The sequence below is a fragment of the Solanum pennellii genome, chromosome 1 (assembly GCF_001406875.1).
Source record: "Solanum pennellii chromosome 1, SPENNV200".
NCBI lineage: Eukaryota > Viridiplantae > Streptophyta > Magnoliopsida > Solanales > Solanaceae > Solanum > Solanum pennellii.
Genome location: NC_028637.1, coordinates 2,743,396 through 2,757,677, shown reverse-complemented (window position 1 = coordinate 2,757,677; position 14,282 = coordinate 2,743,396). Strand labels below are relative to the sequence as shown.

General features: G+C 34.4%; 1 protein-coding gene across 1 annotated transcript; it reads right to left on the bottom strand.

Annotated features, from left to right (window-relative positions):
* Positions 1-123: 123 nt before the first annotated feature.
* LOC107007097 (biotin carboxylase 1, chloroplastic) lies at positions 124-13,808 on the bottom strand. Its single transcript, XM_015205567.2, has 17 exons — positions 13,649-13,808; positions 9,940-10,038; positions 8,880-9,205; positions 8,424-8,565; positions 6,871-6,969; positions 6,674-6,730; positions 5,615-5,686; positions 5,066-5,155; positions 4,157-4,216; positions 3,704-3,889; positions 3,436-3,528; positions 2,957-3,038; positions 2,187-2,293; positions 1,546-1,621; positions 1,368-1,414; positions 1,218-1,280; positions 124-374 (listed from the first exon to the last, which is right to left on the bottom strand). The coding sequence occupies exons 2-17, from the start codon at positions 9,994-9,996 to the stop codon at positions 321-323; spliced, it is 1,611 nt and encodes a 536-aa protein (XP_015061053.1). The 5' UTR covers positions 9,997-10,038; positions 13,649-13,808; the 3' UTR covers positions 124-320.
* Positions 13,809-14,282: the final 474 nt, after the last annotated feature.

Below are 14,282 nucleotides of genomic sequence, written 5' to 3'. Positions count from 1 at the left end.
GGCCTAGTTCTTATTTTACCATAGGGGTTTAAATTAACCCCTCTCGAGATAAAAGAAAAGACTGGCAAGGTAACGTCTGCATACACTCAATCTTCTGTATTTTGTTGAAATCACATAATAAGATGATTTATAGAAAGAGAATAATTTCATTCAGTCTTGTGTATCTTTAAATACAACAAGCTAAATATTAAAGGAGATGAAAGTTATATCCAAAAATGCACTCACTTCAAGTTCCAATGAGAGTAATGTTCTTAAACTATATTCACTTGATGAAGCAAGAAAATCAGAGAAGAAAAAACTAAAACTAAATAGAAGAATAATTAAGCATTGGCATTGATCAGCTCCTTGCTTGCTGCTGGAACAATTTGCTGAGGCTGCAATCACAAAGTTGAAAAATATCAACTTACACTAGTGAATAATGAAATTACAGCGTATTTGCGCGGAAAAAAAGTAGCTTTCAAGAACAGTTTGACATTTAGTTACACATGTATTATAAGAAGGATAGCAAGAGACAGATTCACGATTTGAAATTTATGGTTCGAGTTTGAGATTCTACCACTTATCTATTATTTATGCTTCTGTAGTTATAATAAACACATATGCAGTGCCTGAGCCAAAGTATACATCCGCCCGTTGACAAAATACTGGAAAACGCAAAACTTAAATGGATAGCACATGAATAGTCTACTTCTTTTGAGCCGCAGGTCTATCAGAAACAACCTCTTTACCCCACAAAGGTAAGGTAAGGTCTACGTACATATTACCCTCCCCAGACGGCCAGACCCCACTTGTGAGATTACACTAGGTACGTTGTTGTTCTTGTAATAGAATTCTGTCTAGCATCAGATGGAACATAGAAGTGTTATCTAATTACTAACTGCTTTGATACGCATTGCTTAAGCCGAGGATCTTTTGGAAATAGTCTATCTACCCTCCCTAAACCCTCCCCACACTGGGTAATGTTGTTGAAAAGAAAAATCCATTTTTCAAATTCTTATATCTCATTTTGATTGAACTATATGACTGCAAAAACAAGAGAAATATTAAGATTAGGATTTATGGTTAGTACAACCATTACCGAGTTTCTAAGTGTTGTATCATCTAATCTTTCGCGTTTCTACACTACAAGTTGCAAGCAAGCAATAGCATTCAAAATGGACGATGAAGATGGTCATGTTGTAGCTTAAAAGCTTAAAGATATCAATTCCATTACTTACCGGAGCTAATTCTTCCTCATGCTTTGGAATGAAAGCAGTATCAACTTTCCCGTTCTTAAAGTCCTGTTGAACAAAGGACACAAAGCAAAATTAGGTTCACCGAAATCTCCCGAGTCAGTATACACGTTAAGAACATGGTAGTCCACCTACCTCGATATCAAGGATGAGTTTATGATATTCTATTGTGGTAGGAACTCCTGTCAAAAGAAAATGTAATTTAAGTGCTGGGTGGATTTTAAACCTCTCATGGCAACTTAAGGAACCAACTCTACTTTGCGGTGCAAAGAAGCACTCATATATCCAGGAAACCATTGAAGGTTGGTCTTACCAGTGATAACGGTGTCATCAAGTGCTCTTTTCATGCGCTCAATAGCCCTCTCGCGTGTTGGAGCCCATACGATGAGCTGCAACAGTTTCATAAATAATTTTTAGGAAAAAAGAAATGTTAATAGAAGGAAATAGTAGAATAAGCTGCAACAAAGATCAAACAGCTTTTAATTGCTGTGTTATCAACTTCAAATAACGACCATCGACATGAGAAATGGAAAAATAGTCATGCATTCTTCTATAATCGTATACTCCAATAGAAGTTCGCTCAAGTCCAGTCCACAGAATCCATTTTAATACTTGTAACTTGACTACGGAAAGATGGCTAAAATTTTCAAAATCAGTAAAGATAAACTAATCGTCAAACCACATGTCTTGCATAAGGTTTACTACCGCACAAATCTACTTCTGGTTTTAAACATTCATTGGGTGGTCTAGAAAAACATGAGTACCAACTTCCATGGTTTCTGCTGGACTTTGTGGCAATTGTACTTGGATAATTCGAAATGGGAAAAGCATTAAGCAGCGACTTAAGAAGAGAAGAGTGACCACCCAAGTGCCCCCACAGTACATGTCCATAAAGAAATACAAGAGAGGTTCAAGGTACATGGAAAACGGGACGGTAAAGAGAAAGAAATCCACCTTTCCTAGCAGGGAATCGTAGCTAGGTGGAACCACATAGTCAGGATAAACATGGCTATCCATACGCGTAAATGGACCTCCAGCTGGTAAATACGAAGTGATTCTCCCTATTCATGAAAAAAAAAAAGCTTCAGTTTCCAGATATATCAGGTAAAATGCAAAACAGTGAAAGTAATGTCTATTCTGCTTTACAATCTGGCTTTGATTCAAGTAAACAGAATTGAGCATATCCAACAAAGCGCAATTCAGTCATACAAATCATAAATGTCATTTTCTTCTCACAAGTTTCACTTTAATGCAGACAGTTCCCAATGTAAATTATAAGAACTCAAGAATTGAATAGCAATTTTTTTTTACGTCAATTTCTTCTGAAATGTAAAATCGGGGTAACTCCACCATAATAGCAAAGGAACTGCGGGAAGACAAATAAAGAAAGTCATCAACTACTTATCATCTCTATATTAACTGAAATTTATTAGAAACGATGTGAATTATGTCTATATTGCTATGGCATTTGCATATTTATCTCTGGCAACATTCACATGCAGGGATCAATATGAACTTATTAAAACATCTGAGGACTTTTTTAACGTCATGTACACCATTCTGAAACACAGAATGATTTCCTTACCCAGGCCGGTTGATATCACAATGAAGTATGATTCAACCTTAATTTGTAAATAAATATTCTGACAGAGTCTGCCTTGTAGGTCATTATTAATCATGCTATAAAGGAAAATATTATTCTACGAAAGAAAATTCAATAAAACCTGGGCCGGGTCTGAAGTTTTTGAAAGCATCTTCTGCGTTTATACGGCATTCAATTGAATGTCCTCTAAGCACAATATCCTCCTGTAAGTAAGAACACAAATTAACAAATGAAAATTAGATAATTAACCATAGTTCTGTTTTTGGCGATCTTACAGATATCATCACTCCTCAGAGGAATTCTTTTTATCATTTCTTATCTGATTCTCTATCAACATTTATATAATACAAAGCAACAAAGGACCATTTTATACACTACAAAATTACTTTTATGCACCGAATTACAAAGAAATTCAACCATTAAATGGTGGAATTACTGATCCATGCAACTTACTTTAAGCATTACAGACTTTTGAACTCTCATTTTAATATAGTACAAGTCAAAACACAATTTTTCACTGAAATTGTTATAATTTTCCTTGTCCGTCTCTTTCCAGAAAAAGAAGTCCAATTCAAAGAAAAATTGATTGTTCTCTGTTACCTGTTTGTATCGGAGCTTTTCTCCCATAGCGACACGGATCTGTTCCTCTATCAGATCAACAGAGGATATCATTTCTGTCACCGGATGCTCTACCTAGATATTCAGCAAATCGACATATTACATTATTTGCTAAACAATATTAGAAGTAAAAGAAAGATTACATTGTTTTTTATAAAACTAAAACAGAAACAATGAAGGCAGATTACATTGTTATCATTGAGTTTCTAATTATCTAAAAAGCTCAGATCTTGAACAGAGCTTCTTTCACCTGAATACGAGTGTTCATTTCCATGAAGTAAAAGGAGCCTCTCTCATCCAATAGGAACTCTATGGTTCCAACACCAATGTAACCTATAGATGCTGCTGCTGCCACAGCTGCATCACCCATGGCTTTCCTCAGCTCTGGTGTCAATGCAGGGGATGGTGCTTCCTCCAGCAACTTTTGATTTCTTCTCTGCACAAATAAGCCATTTCAATGGTGCAGTTTGTTAGTGTATGCCACTTGACCAAACAAGATTACTGACATAGTCTAACAATATAATGATTGTCTTAAACATAATTAATCATAAAGGAGTGTTTGACATTCAACCAACCATGTTACAACAAAATGAAGCATCACCAATTATTTACAGAATTTATAATACGGAAGAGCTTCCCAATAATGCAAATCACAAAAATGCAGAAGATCAAAAAAAAGATATTTGTATAACATTGTACCTACCTGAATACTGCAATCACGCTCTCCAAAGTGTACAACATTACCATACTTGTCCGCCAAAACCTGCATATAGCATAAAGCTGTGAATCAGCACATTTGAATCATAATATAATAGAATATTAACTGTATATTACAATGTGAATGGTTAAACCAACAAGGATTACCACCTATAAGGAGATAAACTATCTACAATACTTTCAAACAATAATTAGGATTATTTAATTTTTCTGCATGAGATTGATTAAAGAAGATACTTTAGAAAAGAAATGCACTTTCTAATGGTCATTTAGTTTATGTTGATCACTGGTGATGCTAAGGGTAAAAGATGCAACTGGGCTCCTCACAGATTCAATAAACAGCAAACTGAAATAGGTTGAACTACAGATATCTCAGACTAGTTGAAATTAAAGGACGAGTGTTAAATGTCATCATATGTCTAGCACCAGTTACTAAATCAGATAAGAAAAGACAGAGGCACTATACTAAAAAAAATAGTGTGTGTCTATTGTAGAAGTTGTTCATAATTGTTATACTAAAAGCAAAGCATTTTTTTCTTTTCTAAGATTGATTCTTCTGGGTCAAATATATGTGAAAATTTCGAGTCCCAATATAAAGAAATAAATCTGCCAAAACAAAAGAAACACAAATCCATAACTCAGACATTTTATGTGCACACAAAGCCTGAGACAACAGCTCATTAGCAGTTGTAAGATGTAATGTCCAACATCCAAGAGTTGTCAGTCATTTGATACATGTATTCCAATTCTTCCCACAACAGAGTGGCTTTTTAAAAATAAAAAGTATTCTAGTTCTTTCCAAGAACTCACGTAAAACTTCGATCTCTATGGAGTCAAATTCTTTTTTTCTCAGTTAGAAAATCCTCTTGGTTCATGAAGTAAGGTGCAACGATACCTGAAATTCAATGTGCCTAGGATTTACGATGTACTTCTCCAGATAAACGCCATCATTTCCAAATGCAGCTGCTGCTTCACTCTTAGCTTGCTGAAAGTGAAAAAAGACCAAGCTTAGCGATAAAGTCAGAAATCTGGGGTAAGAGCAATGATGCTTCATGATATGTTTTGTGGGTCTGCTAAATTACGTATGATTCATAGAAAAGGATGATTAGAGACCATCATGGAAGAAAATGCTGTGCCAAGCTTATGTAAAAAGAGTTTCCGTTCACATGCATGAGCACGGTGATATGAGATATTATCAAATGCTCAGGAAATAATATCAATGATATCTGAAAATAACAAGTGCGTGAAGAAAGCAGAAGATGAAATGCAACAGTCACAACAGTTTCCTCAATAACAAATTACACGAAATAGTACTTTCATCTATATGAAAATTCCAAAGATCTCATTGGATGAATCTCCAGAGATTAAAGAAGTCAAAAGCAAGAGACTGATCTTCACCTACTGTTTGAGACTTAAAGATTGACATATGATACAAAGAAAGTACCTGCAATAATTTTACGAACTCATTAGGTTCTTTAGCAAGACGCATTCCACGTCCACCACCACCAGCTGTTGCCTTCAAAACATAAAAGCTTCACAAGATCAGTGACAACCCTTCAGTCGCTCAACTTTAATCACTTTATTCGAGCAAATAACTTCCATAATTGTGCATCAAACATCCTTTTTCTCTGTTTCCCTTTATTATATTCTTGACTAAAATTAAGCATTACAAAACTATCAAAGCAGGTAGATAAGAACCAGATATAGCATTGTACCACAGTATGATATTCAAACTATGTAACTTTTCATACTAAAATAATGATGGATTCAAATATAACATTTGATAGTGAAGCAGTTCAGTAAAATTTTCAAAATGAGCAAAGTAAATGGAGGTTTTGCTTGTGTCAAAATATAACAATTGTTCCAGTTGAGAGTGTCGCTAATTGACGTCTTTCTTTGCATTTATCAAGAAGAGGGTTTGCAAGAAGCACGGAGTCTGCATCGGTGTAGTAATATCTTCTCTGGAAATGTCAGGATACCTTTAGTTATGCCAATAAAATTTTGCCCAGTTAGTTATGTTAAAAATGTCTTTCCTAGACCTGTCAAGTTGATGACTTGATCCTTTATTCGAAATTACCATTTAAGAACAATTAACTACATCAAGTCCTATACAGTTTCCATTGTTAGAAGAGAACATTCACTAGAAGTAGAATGCCAGAAAAGAAGTTTCATGTCATACACAACTTCAGAGGCTAAAAGAAGCAAACCTATGTATGAGACAAGGATGATAACTGTAGAACAAAACAAGACCAGTCTCTTAATGCGGAAAGGTATTCAAGACCGGAAAATGTTTTCACAAAAGTCCATAATACTATAGCCGCCTAGTATTAAAGAGACAACAAGTCCAGCAAGCAGACCCATCAAGCCAATCAGTCTCCAAATGCACAAGTGACAGGTATTTCACATATACTGATATAATCAATATAGTCGAAGGGATATATTTTAGATACCTCACCACAGAGCATTTGATAATTCAAGCTACTTCAGTTTTGAGAAAAGTTACCTTAATCATCACTGGGTAACCAATCTCCTCGGCAAGCTTTACACCTTCTTCAGTACTCTACAATGGGGATTATCTAGTTATTAGTAGGTAGCCAAGAAACAGCAACACTTACACAAATAAATATAAAATGCATGTGCGTATGACAATGTTCAAATGACGGAAATGAATCAAAGAATTATGGCATGACACAGTGATACCTGCAATAGTCCGTCACTTCCTGGTACAGTTGGAACACCAGCATTCTTCATTGTATCTCTAGCAGTGGCTTTGTCACCCATGACTCTTATACTGTCTGGCTGCAATTTTAAGATAAAATCTTTTATAATGATGTTTACATTTCCTCGTGTTTTGAGCAACCATATGTCTTTTCATATTTATAGTGTTGGGACCAGCTAGCACAATTTGACTGATCCACAGGCAGGCTGTTCGACCAACAATCACAGATTACCAAGGCAATCCTGCCTAGCAAAGCTGGAGCAGCTGGGCCCAACAAGTGTTGTTGCTAGGATTCGAACCAGGGATCTCCAGGCTGTCACTCCAGTGCCTCAATCACTAGATCAACTCCTTGGGACGAATGACCATGTTTATTATGGCTCTCAGATTAAGTGGGATGTGTGATATTGTCCTTTACTAACTTTTACTTTTATTTGGTGAACAGAGTTGGAAGTGGATATTACAAAAATAAGATTTTACTTAAAGCCAGAGAAAGCTGTTGCTAAAAGTCAAAGAATTTAAGTAATCCTTTTAATTTATGTGGCTATTAACCAAAACATAGCAGAATACATTCTGAGGGCAAATGATGCATATGCTTCCATTGAGCAAGGGAAGGAAATGACATGGTTATGTATGTATATGTTTGCTGTTTTGGAAAAGAAACAAGAAAAGGGACCTCCATCAACAAGTCACTAATCTCAAAGCTAATTCTTCTTTCTTATCATGCTTGAGAGTGTCAGATTGTTGTATTAAAACATTCAGCTTATACTGAAAAAATTATCTTCTGATGGAAGAAGAGAAACTACCAGGTAGTTATAAAGAGATGTAGATATACCTATTCGAGAGATCTTATTGAGCAGAAGACAACAAGCTCTCTGGGTCATACCACAGAGCTCTATTTGAAACTCACATGGCTGAAGCCTGAAAAAATTTCAATTTATCCTAGTAATTTCTTCTCTTAAACCAAATATTTGATTATTTACCCACAAAACGCCAGCTAATTATTAGAAGCTTTATTTAATAAATGTGGTGTTGGGGCCAGCTAAGCACACCTCAAGTAATTCTACAGGGTACCTGCTACATCCCACCAACACAGGTACCAGATAATTATGTTCACCAAGGTTGGAACAGATGGGAAGAAATCACTTTGTTTTTGCATAATCTACTTCATTGACCACTATGCCACACCCTTGGGTGCCTTAGAACTCCCATGTTTATATACAAGACATGAGGATCAGCTAAATTTCTTCAAACCATACACAGATAGATAAAACAGATTAAGATTTCACTGTACTACTATACTTGATATAGCAGTGATCATGAGCATCTATATAGGAATCACACTAGATAAATACTTTAAGTTCAATGTCTTGAATTGATGGCTTTAATATCTAATATGAATCGATTAGAATAATACTAAGTGTTACCTTTCGTGCTCCTGTTTTGTTAGTATCTACTGAATACAACACAGATATCATGGAAAATACAGATGCCTACAGGTATAGGTAATAAGATAATGACGTGTGTAGGAACTTACATTTGGCCCAATAAAGTTGATTCCATGTTCTCTGCACATCTCAACAAAACTTGCATTCTCAGAAAGGAAACCATATCCAGGATGCAACATTGTACATCCGCGACTGATAGCAGCAGACAAGACATTTGGGATCACTAAATACCTATACATGGTAAATGGAGATGTAAATTCCGTGATTCTTGGAGATGAAAACTATGAAACGAAGATCAAATAAAGATAAGAAAATGTTAAGAATTTTCTTTTGGTGCACCCATTTAGTTCCGGTTTGTATAGAGGATTGGGTATCATTTGGAGAGAACCATATTTTGTAGGTTTCTCCTTTTTTGGTATACCTCTTGTATACGGAACTAATGGCCTTGTCATTATCAATGAAAATCTTTGGCTTGATATTTAAAAAATGCAAAGAATTTAAACTTAGTTTTGTCCAATAAGAACAGCAAGTTTCTGATAACTTACGACTGATTACTTGGTGCTTCTCCAATGCAAACAGATTCATCAGCTAGCTTCACATGTAAGGCATCTTTATCAATGGTCGAATAAACCGCAACACAAGGAATTCCCATCTCATGGGCAGTTCGGATCACGCGAACAGCAATCTCTCCTCTATTTGCCACCAGAATTTTCTCGGCGCGGCATGTCACAGTAAGAGCACCATGACCCTTGCGAGAATTAGTACGAACTCTGTGTGCTTGAGCTGTCTGCCTTGGAAAGTTTATCCTATTTCCAGCTATAAAGCTACACTGCGAGCTCCTAATACCGCTCGTTCTCCCCAAAAATAAACCCTATTCAGAACATGCACCCAAAATTTAAGGTTATCTGTAGCATCAAGATCTTCATTTGGCAGGCAGAAAGGTGCAAAAAAGCAGCATATATTTCAACTCATACAGAAAATACCTACTAACAAAATGCACCATAACATTCCCTCTGGGAATCTCATGTTGAGATGTGTGCAAGAACGTTTATATATTGAAAGAAAGAGATAAATGTGCCTAGAAGACTTCAAACAAGGTGAATAGCAAATTCTCCCAACCTCTCTTTTACATGATGATGCTTCAAGTAGTTTTAAGAAAAAAGAAACACCTTTTAACACAAAAACAACAACTACGCCTCAGTCACAAACAAGTTGGGGTCGGCTATATGAATCCTCATTTCTTCATTTAAGCTCATATCATAGTAAAATATATAAATAAAATATACTTATATAAAAATAAACAATTAAAGTTCCATTCAAGTCTAAAACCTATCCTCAACTAGTAGCTATCACCTGTATGGATCTTTTTCTTCATGTGTGCCCTATCTTTAGCTAAGTCTTTATTGATACCAAGCATTTGCCGGTCTAAAATACCAAAATATTTTAACACATCATATGATTTTTTTGTTAGCAATTATTAAATACCATAGGTATTATTACTATTTAGTGATATTTAACCTGTCAGGTCAATTCCCAGAAGAGCATATCATTAATAACAAAGCAGGATTTAAGATTAACACACATTACATATAAAAGTGGCCTTACGGGAGTAGAGCAAAGAGCAGATTTGCCACAAACGCTAGTCATGGCTGCAGAATCCATTTCCTGATCAATGTAATCCAATTCCTGTCTTCCTGCCAAGAACTGGGGAAAAACAAATCTTTTGAACATTGATCTAAGACCCACAAAGAATAACACAATGATTAACAAGAAAATGAAGAAAACAAGCAATAAGAAATGTCATTAGCTTAGTGTGTACCTATTACATTGGACGGAGAAAAAGAGGGGGGAGCAAGACATGAAAAAATCAGAGATGGGGATAAAAAACTAGGTGGGTGTGGAAAAAGAACGAATCTTTAGAAGAATGATTCAAGACCCACAAAGAATAAAACAATGCAAAACAACAAAATGAAGAAAACAAGCGATTTAGAACTGTAATTAACTTAGTCTGTACCTATTACTTTGACAGAGAGAGAGATGTGTAAGCAGCGAAATGGGTATAAAAGATTAGGTAGGTATGGAAAAAAAACAAATCTTTAGAACATTGATTCAAGACCCATAAAGAATAAAACAAAACAAAACAAAAAAATGAAAGTAAACAAACAATTAGAACTGTAATTAGCTTAGTCTGTACCTATTACTTTGACAGAGAGAAAGATATGTGGAAGCAGATGAAAGACAGGTGGGTGTGGAAAAAGAACAAATCTTTAGAACATTACTCAATATCCACAAAGAAAAAAACAATGCAAAACAACAAAATGAAGAAAACAAACAATCAGAACTGTAATTAGCTTAGTCCGAACCTATTACACTGACTGAGAGAAAGAGACATGGAAGCAGAGAAATGGGGAGGTAGGTATGGAAAAAAAAACAAATCCTTAGAACATTGAATCAAGACCCACAATAACAAATCAATGCATAACAACAAAATGAAGAAAACAAGCAATTTAGAACTATAATTAGCTTTGTCTGTACCTATTTCTTTGACAGAGAAAGAGATGAGGAAGCAGAGAAAGACTAGGTAGATAGGGGGAAAAAACAAATCTTTAGAACATTGATTCAAGACCCACAAAGAATAACACAATGCAAAACAAGAAAATGGAGAATACAATCAATTATAACTGTAATTAGCTTAGTCCGTACCTATTACACTAACAGAGAAATAGAGACTTGTAAGCAGAGAAATAGGGATAACAGACTAGGTGGGTATGGAAATAAAAAACAGATCTTTTTCACATTGATTCAAGACTCGCAAAGAATGAAACAATGCAAAACAAGAAAATGAAGAAAAACAAACAATTTAAACTATATGGAAGCAGAGAATTACACTGATAGATAGATAGAGATGTGGAAGCAAAGAATTACACTGACAGAGAGATAGAGATCTGGAAGCAGAGAACTACACTGACGAATAAATAGATGTGGAAGCAGAGAATTACACTGACAGATAGATAGAGATGTGGAAGCAGAGAACTACACTAACAGAGAGATAGAGATGTGGAAGCATAGAAATGGGGATGAAAGACAAGGTGGGTATGGAATAAAAATCAAATCTTTAGAACATTGAATCAAGACCCACACAGAACATCTCAATTCATAACAACAACATGAAAGAAAACAAGCATATAGAACTGTAATTAGCTTACAAATCACTACTTTGGCAGAGAAACGGGGATGAAAGACAAGATGGGTATGGAAAAAAACAAATCTTTAGAGCAATGAATCAAGACCCACAAACAACATCTCAATGCATAACAACAACATGAAAGAAAAGAGGCAATTACAACTGTAATTAGCTTACAAATCACTACTTCAACAGAGAAATGGGGATGAAAGACAAGATGGGTATGGAAAAAAAAAACAAATCTTTAGAACATTGATTCAAAACCCACAAAGAATAAAGCAGAGCATAACAGGAAAGTGAAGAAAACAAGGACTTAGAAGTGTAATTAGCTTACCAATCACTACTTTGACAGATAAATGGGGATGAAAGACAAGATGTGTATGGAAAAAAACAAATCTTTAGAGCAATGAATCAAGACCCACAAACAACATCTCAATGCAACATGAAAGAAAACAGGCAATTAGAACTGTAATTAGCTTACAAATCACTACTTCAACAGAGAAATAGGGATGAAAGCCAAGGTGGGTATGGAAAAAAAAAAACAAATCTTTAGAACATTGATTCAAATCCCACAAAGCATAACAACAACATGAAAGAAAACAGGCAATTAGAACTGTAATTAGCTTACAAATCACTACTTCAACAGAAAAATAGGGATGAAAGCCAAGGTGGGTATGGAAAAAAAAAAACAAATCTTTAGAACATTGATTCAAATCCCACAAAGCATAACAACAACATGAAAGAAAACAGGCAATTAGAACTGTAATTAGCTTACAAATCACTACTTCAACAGAAAAATGGGGATGAAAGACAAGATGGGCATGGAAAAAAAAAACAAATCTTTAGAACATTGAATCAAAACCCACAAAGAATATAGCAGTGCACATAATAAGAAAGTGAAGAAAACAAGGAACAAGAAGTGTAATTAGCTTACAAATCACTACTTTGACAGATAAATGGGGATGAAAGACAAGGTGGGTATGAAAAAAAAAAATCTTTAGAACATTGATTCAAATCCCACAAAGCATAACAACAACATGAAAGAAAACAGGCAATTAGAACTGTAATTAGCTTACAAATAACTACTTCAACAGAGAAATGGGGATGAAAGCCAAGGTGGGTATGGAAAAAAAAAACAAATCTTTAGAACACTGATTCAAATCCCACAAAGCATAACAACAACATGAAAGAAAACAGGCAATTAGAACTGTAATTAGCTTACAAATCACTACTTCAACAGAGAAATGGGGATGAAAGCCAAGATGGGTATGGAAAAAAAAAACAAATCTTTAGAACATTGAATCAAAACCCACAAAGAATATAGCAGTGCACATAATAAGAAAGTGAAGAAAACAAGGAACAAGAAGTGTAATTAGCTTACAAATCACTACTTTGACAGATAAATGGGGATGAAAGACAAGGTGGGTATGAAAAAAAAAAATCTTTAGAACATTGATTCAAATCCCACAAAGCATAACAACAACATGAAAGAAAACAGGCAATTAGAACTGTAATTAGCTTACAAATAACTACTTCAACAGAGAAATGGGGATGAAAGCCAAGGTGGGTATGGAAAAAAAAACAAATCTTTAGAACACTGATTCAAATCCCACAAAGCATAACAACAACATGAAAGAAAACAGGCAATTAGAACTGTAATTAGCTTACAAATCACTACTTCAACAGAGAAATGGGGATGAAAGCCAAGGTGGGTATGGAAAAAAAAAACAAATCTTTAGAACATTGATTCAAAACCCACAAAGAATATATCAGTGCACATAACAAGAAACTGAAGAAAACAAGGAACAAGAAGTGTAATTAGCTTACAAATCACTACTTTGACAGATAAATGGGGATGAAAGACAAGATGGGTATGGAAAAAAAAACAAATCTTTAGAACATTGATTCAAATCCCACAAAGCATAACAACAACATGAAAGAAAACAGGCAATTAGAACTGTAATTAGCTTACAAATCACTACTTCAACAGAGAAATGGGGATGAAAGACAAGATGGGCATGGAAAAAAAAACAAATCTTTAGAACATTGAATCAAAACCCACAAAGAATATAGCAGTGCACATAACAAGAAAGTGAAGAAAACAAGGAACAAGAAGTGTAATTAGCTTACCAATCAATACTCTGACAGAGAAATGAGAATGAATGAGGAGGTGGGTGTGCGGTAGATTTGAAGAAGGAGAAAGTTGATGATGTCGATGAAAACAAGAAAGCAATAAAACTTAGACTCTGTTCCAAACAAGATTGAAAGGTCCGCCAAAAACTGTGTTACAGGTTTTAGCTGCTAATGGGCTTTGTGATTTATTTTGAAAAAATTACATAAATTAATATATTTTAAAAAATAATTATTAATTTTAGCGATATTTTTTTTGTTTATTATCATATATAGTAATATTGTGATAAATCTGTAATATGTATTAAAAGTGAATTATGTATGCAATATATTTGAATTATATTTGTTTTTGAAATATATTATGTTTGTTTGGTAAAAAATTGTCACATTATATTATAAGTGTATTAAAATGTGTGATAAATATATTATTCGATCATTAAAACTTGTATTATATGTAATAATATATTGTTCTTTGTAATATGTATTAAACTTGTATTATAAATAAATTAAAAATGGTCAAGCGAAAAAAATATTATTGCTATTAATAATAAATATTTTTTTTATTATAGTATATTTATGTAAGTTTTCCATTTATTTTTACCGTATTCGGCATCTATATTAGAGTCTGATTAAA

Bases quoted from the DNA above. Each gene is read 5' to 3' on its own strand.
- LOC107007097 (XM_015205567.2), bottom strand. From the start codon at position 9,996: ATGGATTCTGCAGCCATGACTAGCGTTTGTGGCAAATCTGCTCTTTGC. The intron at 8,566-8,879 runs GTAAGTTATCAG...TACCATGTATAG, and splicing joins GAAGCACCAAGTAATCAGTC to GTATTTAGTGATCCCAAATG. The intron at 5,687-6,673 runs GTAACTTTTCTC...TATGTTTTGAAG, and splicing joins GTTACCCAGTGATGATTAAG to GCAACAGCTGGTGGTGGTGG.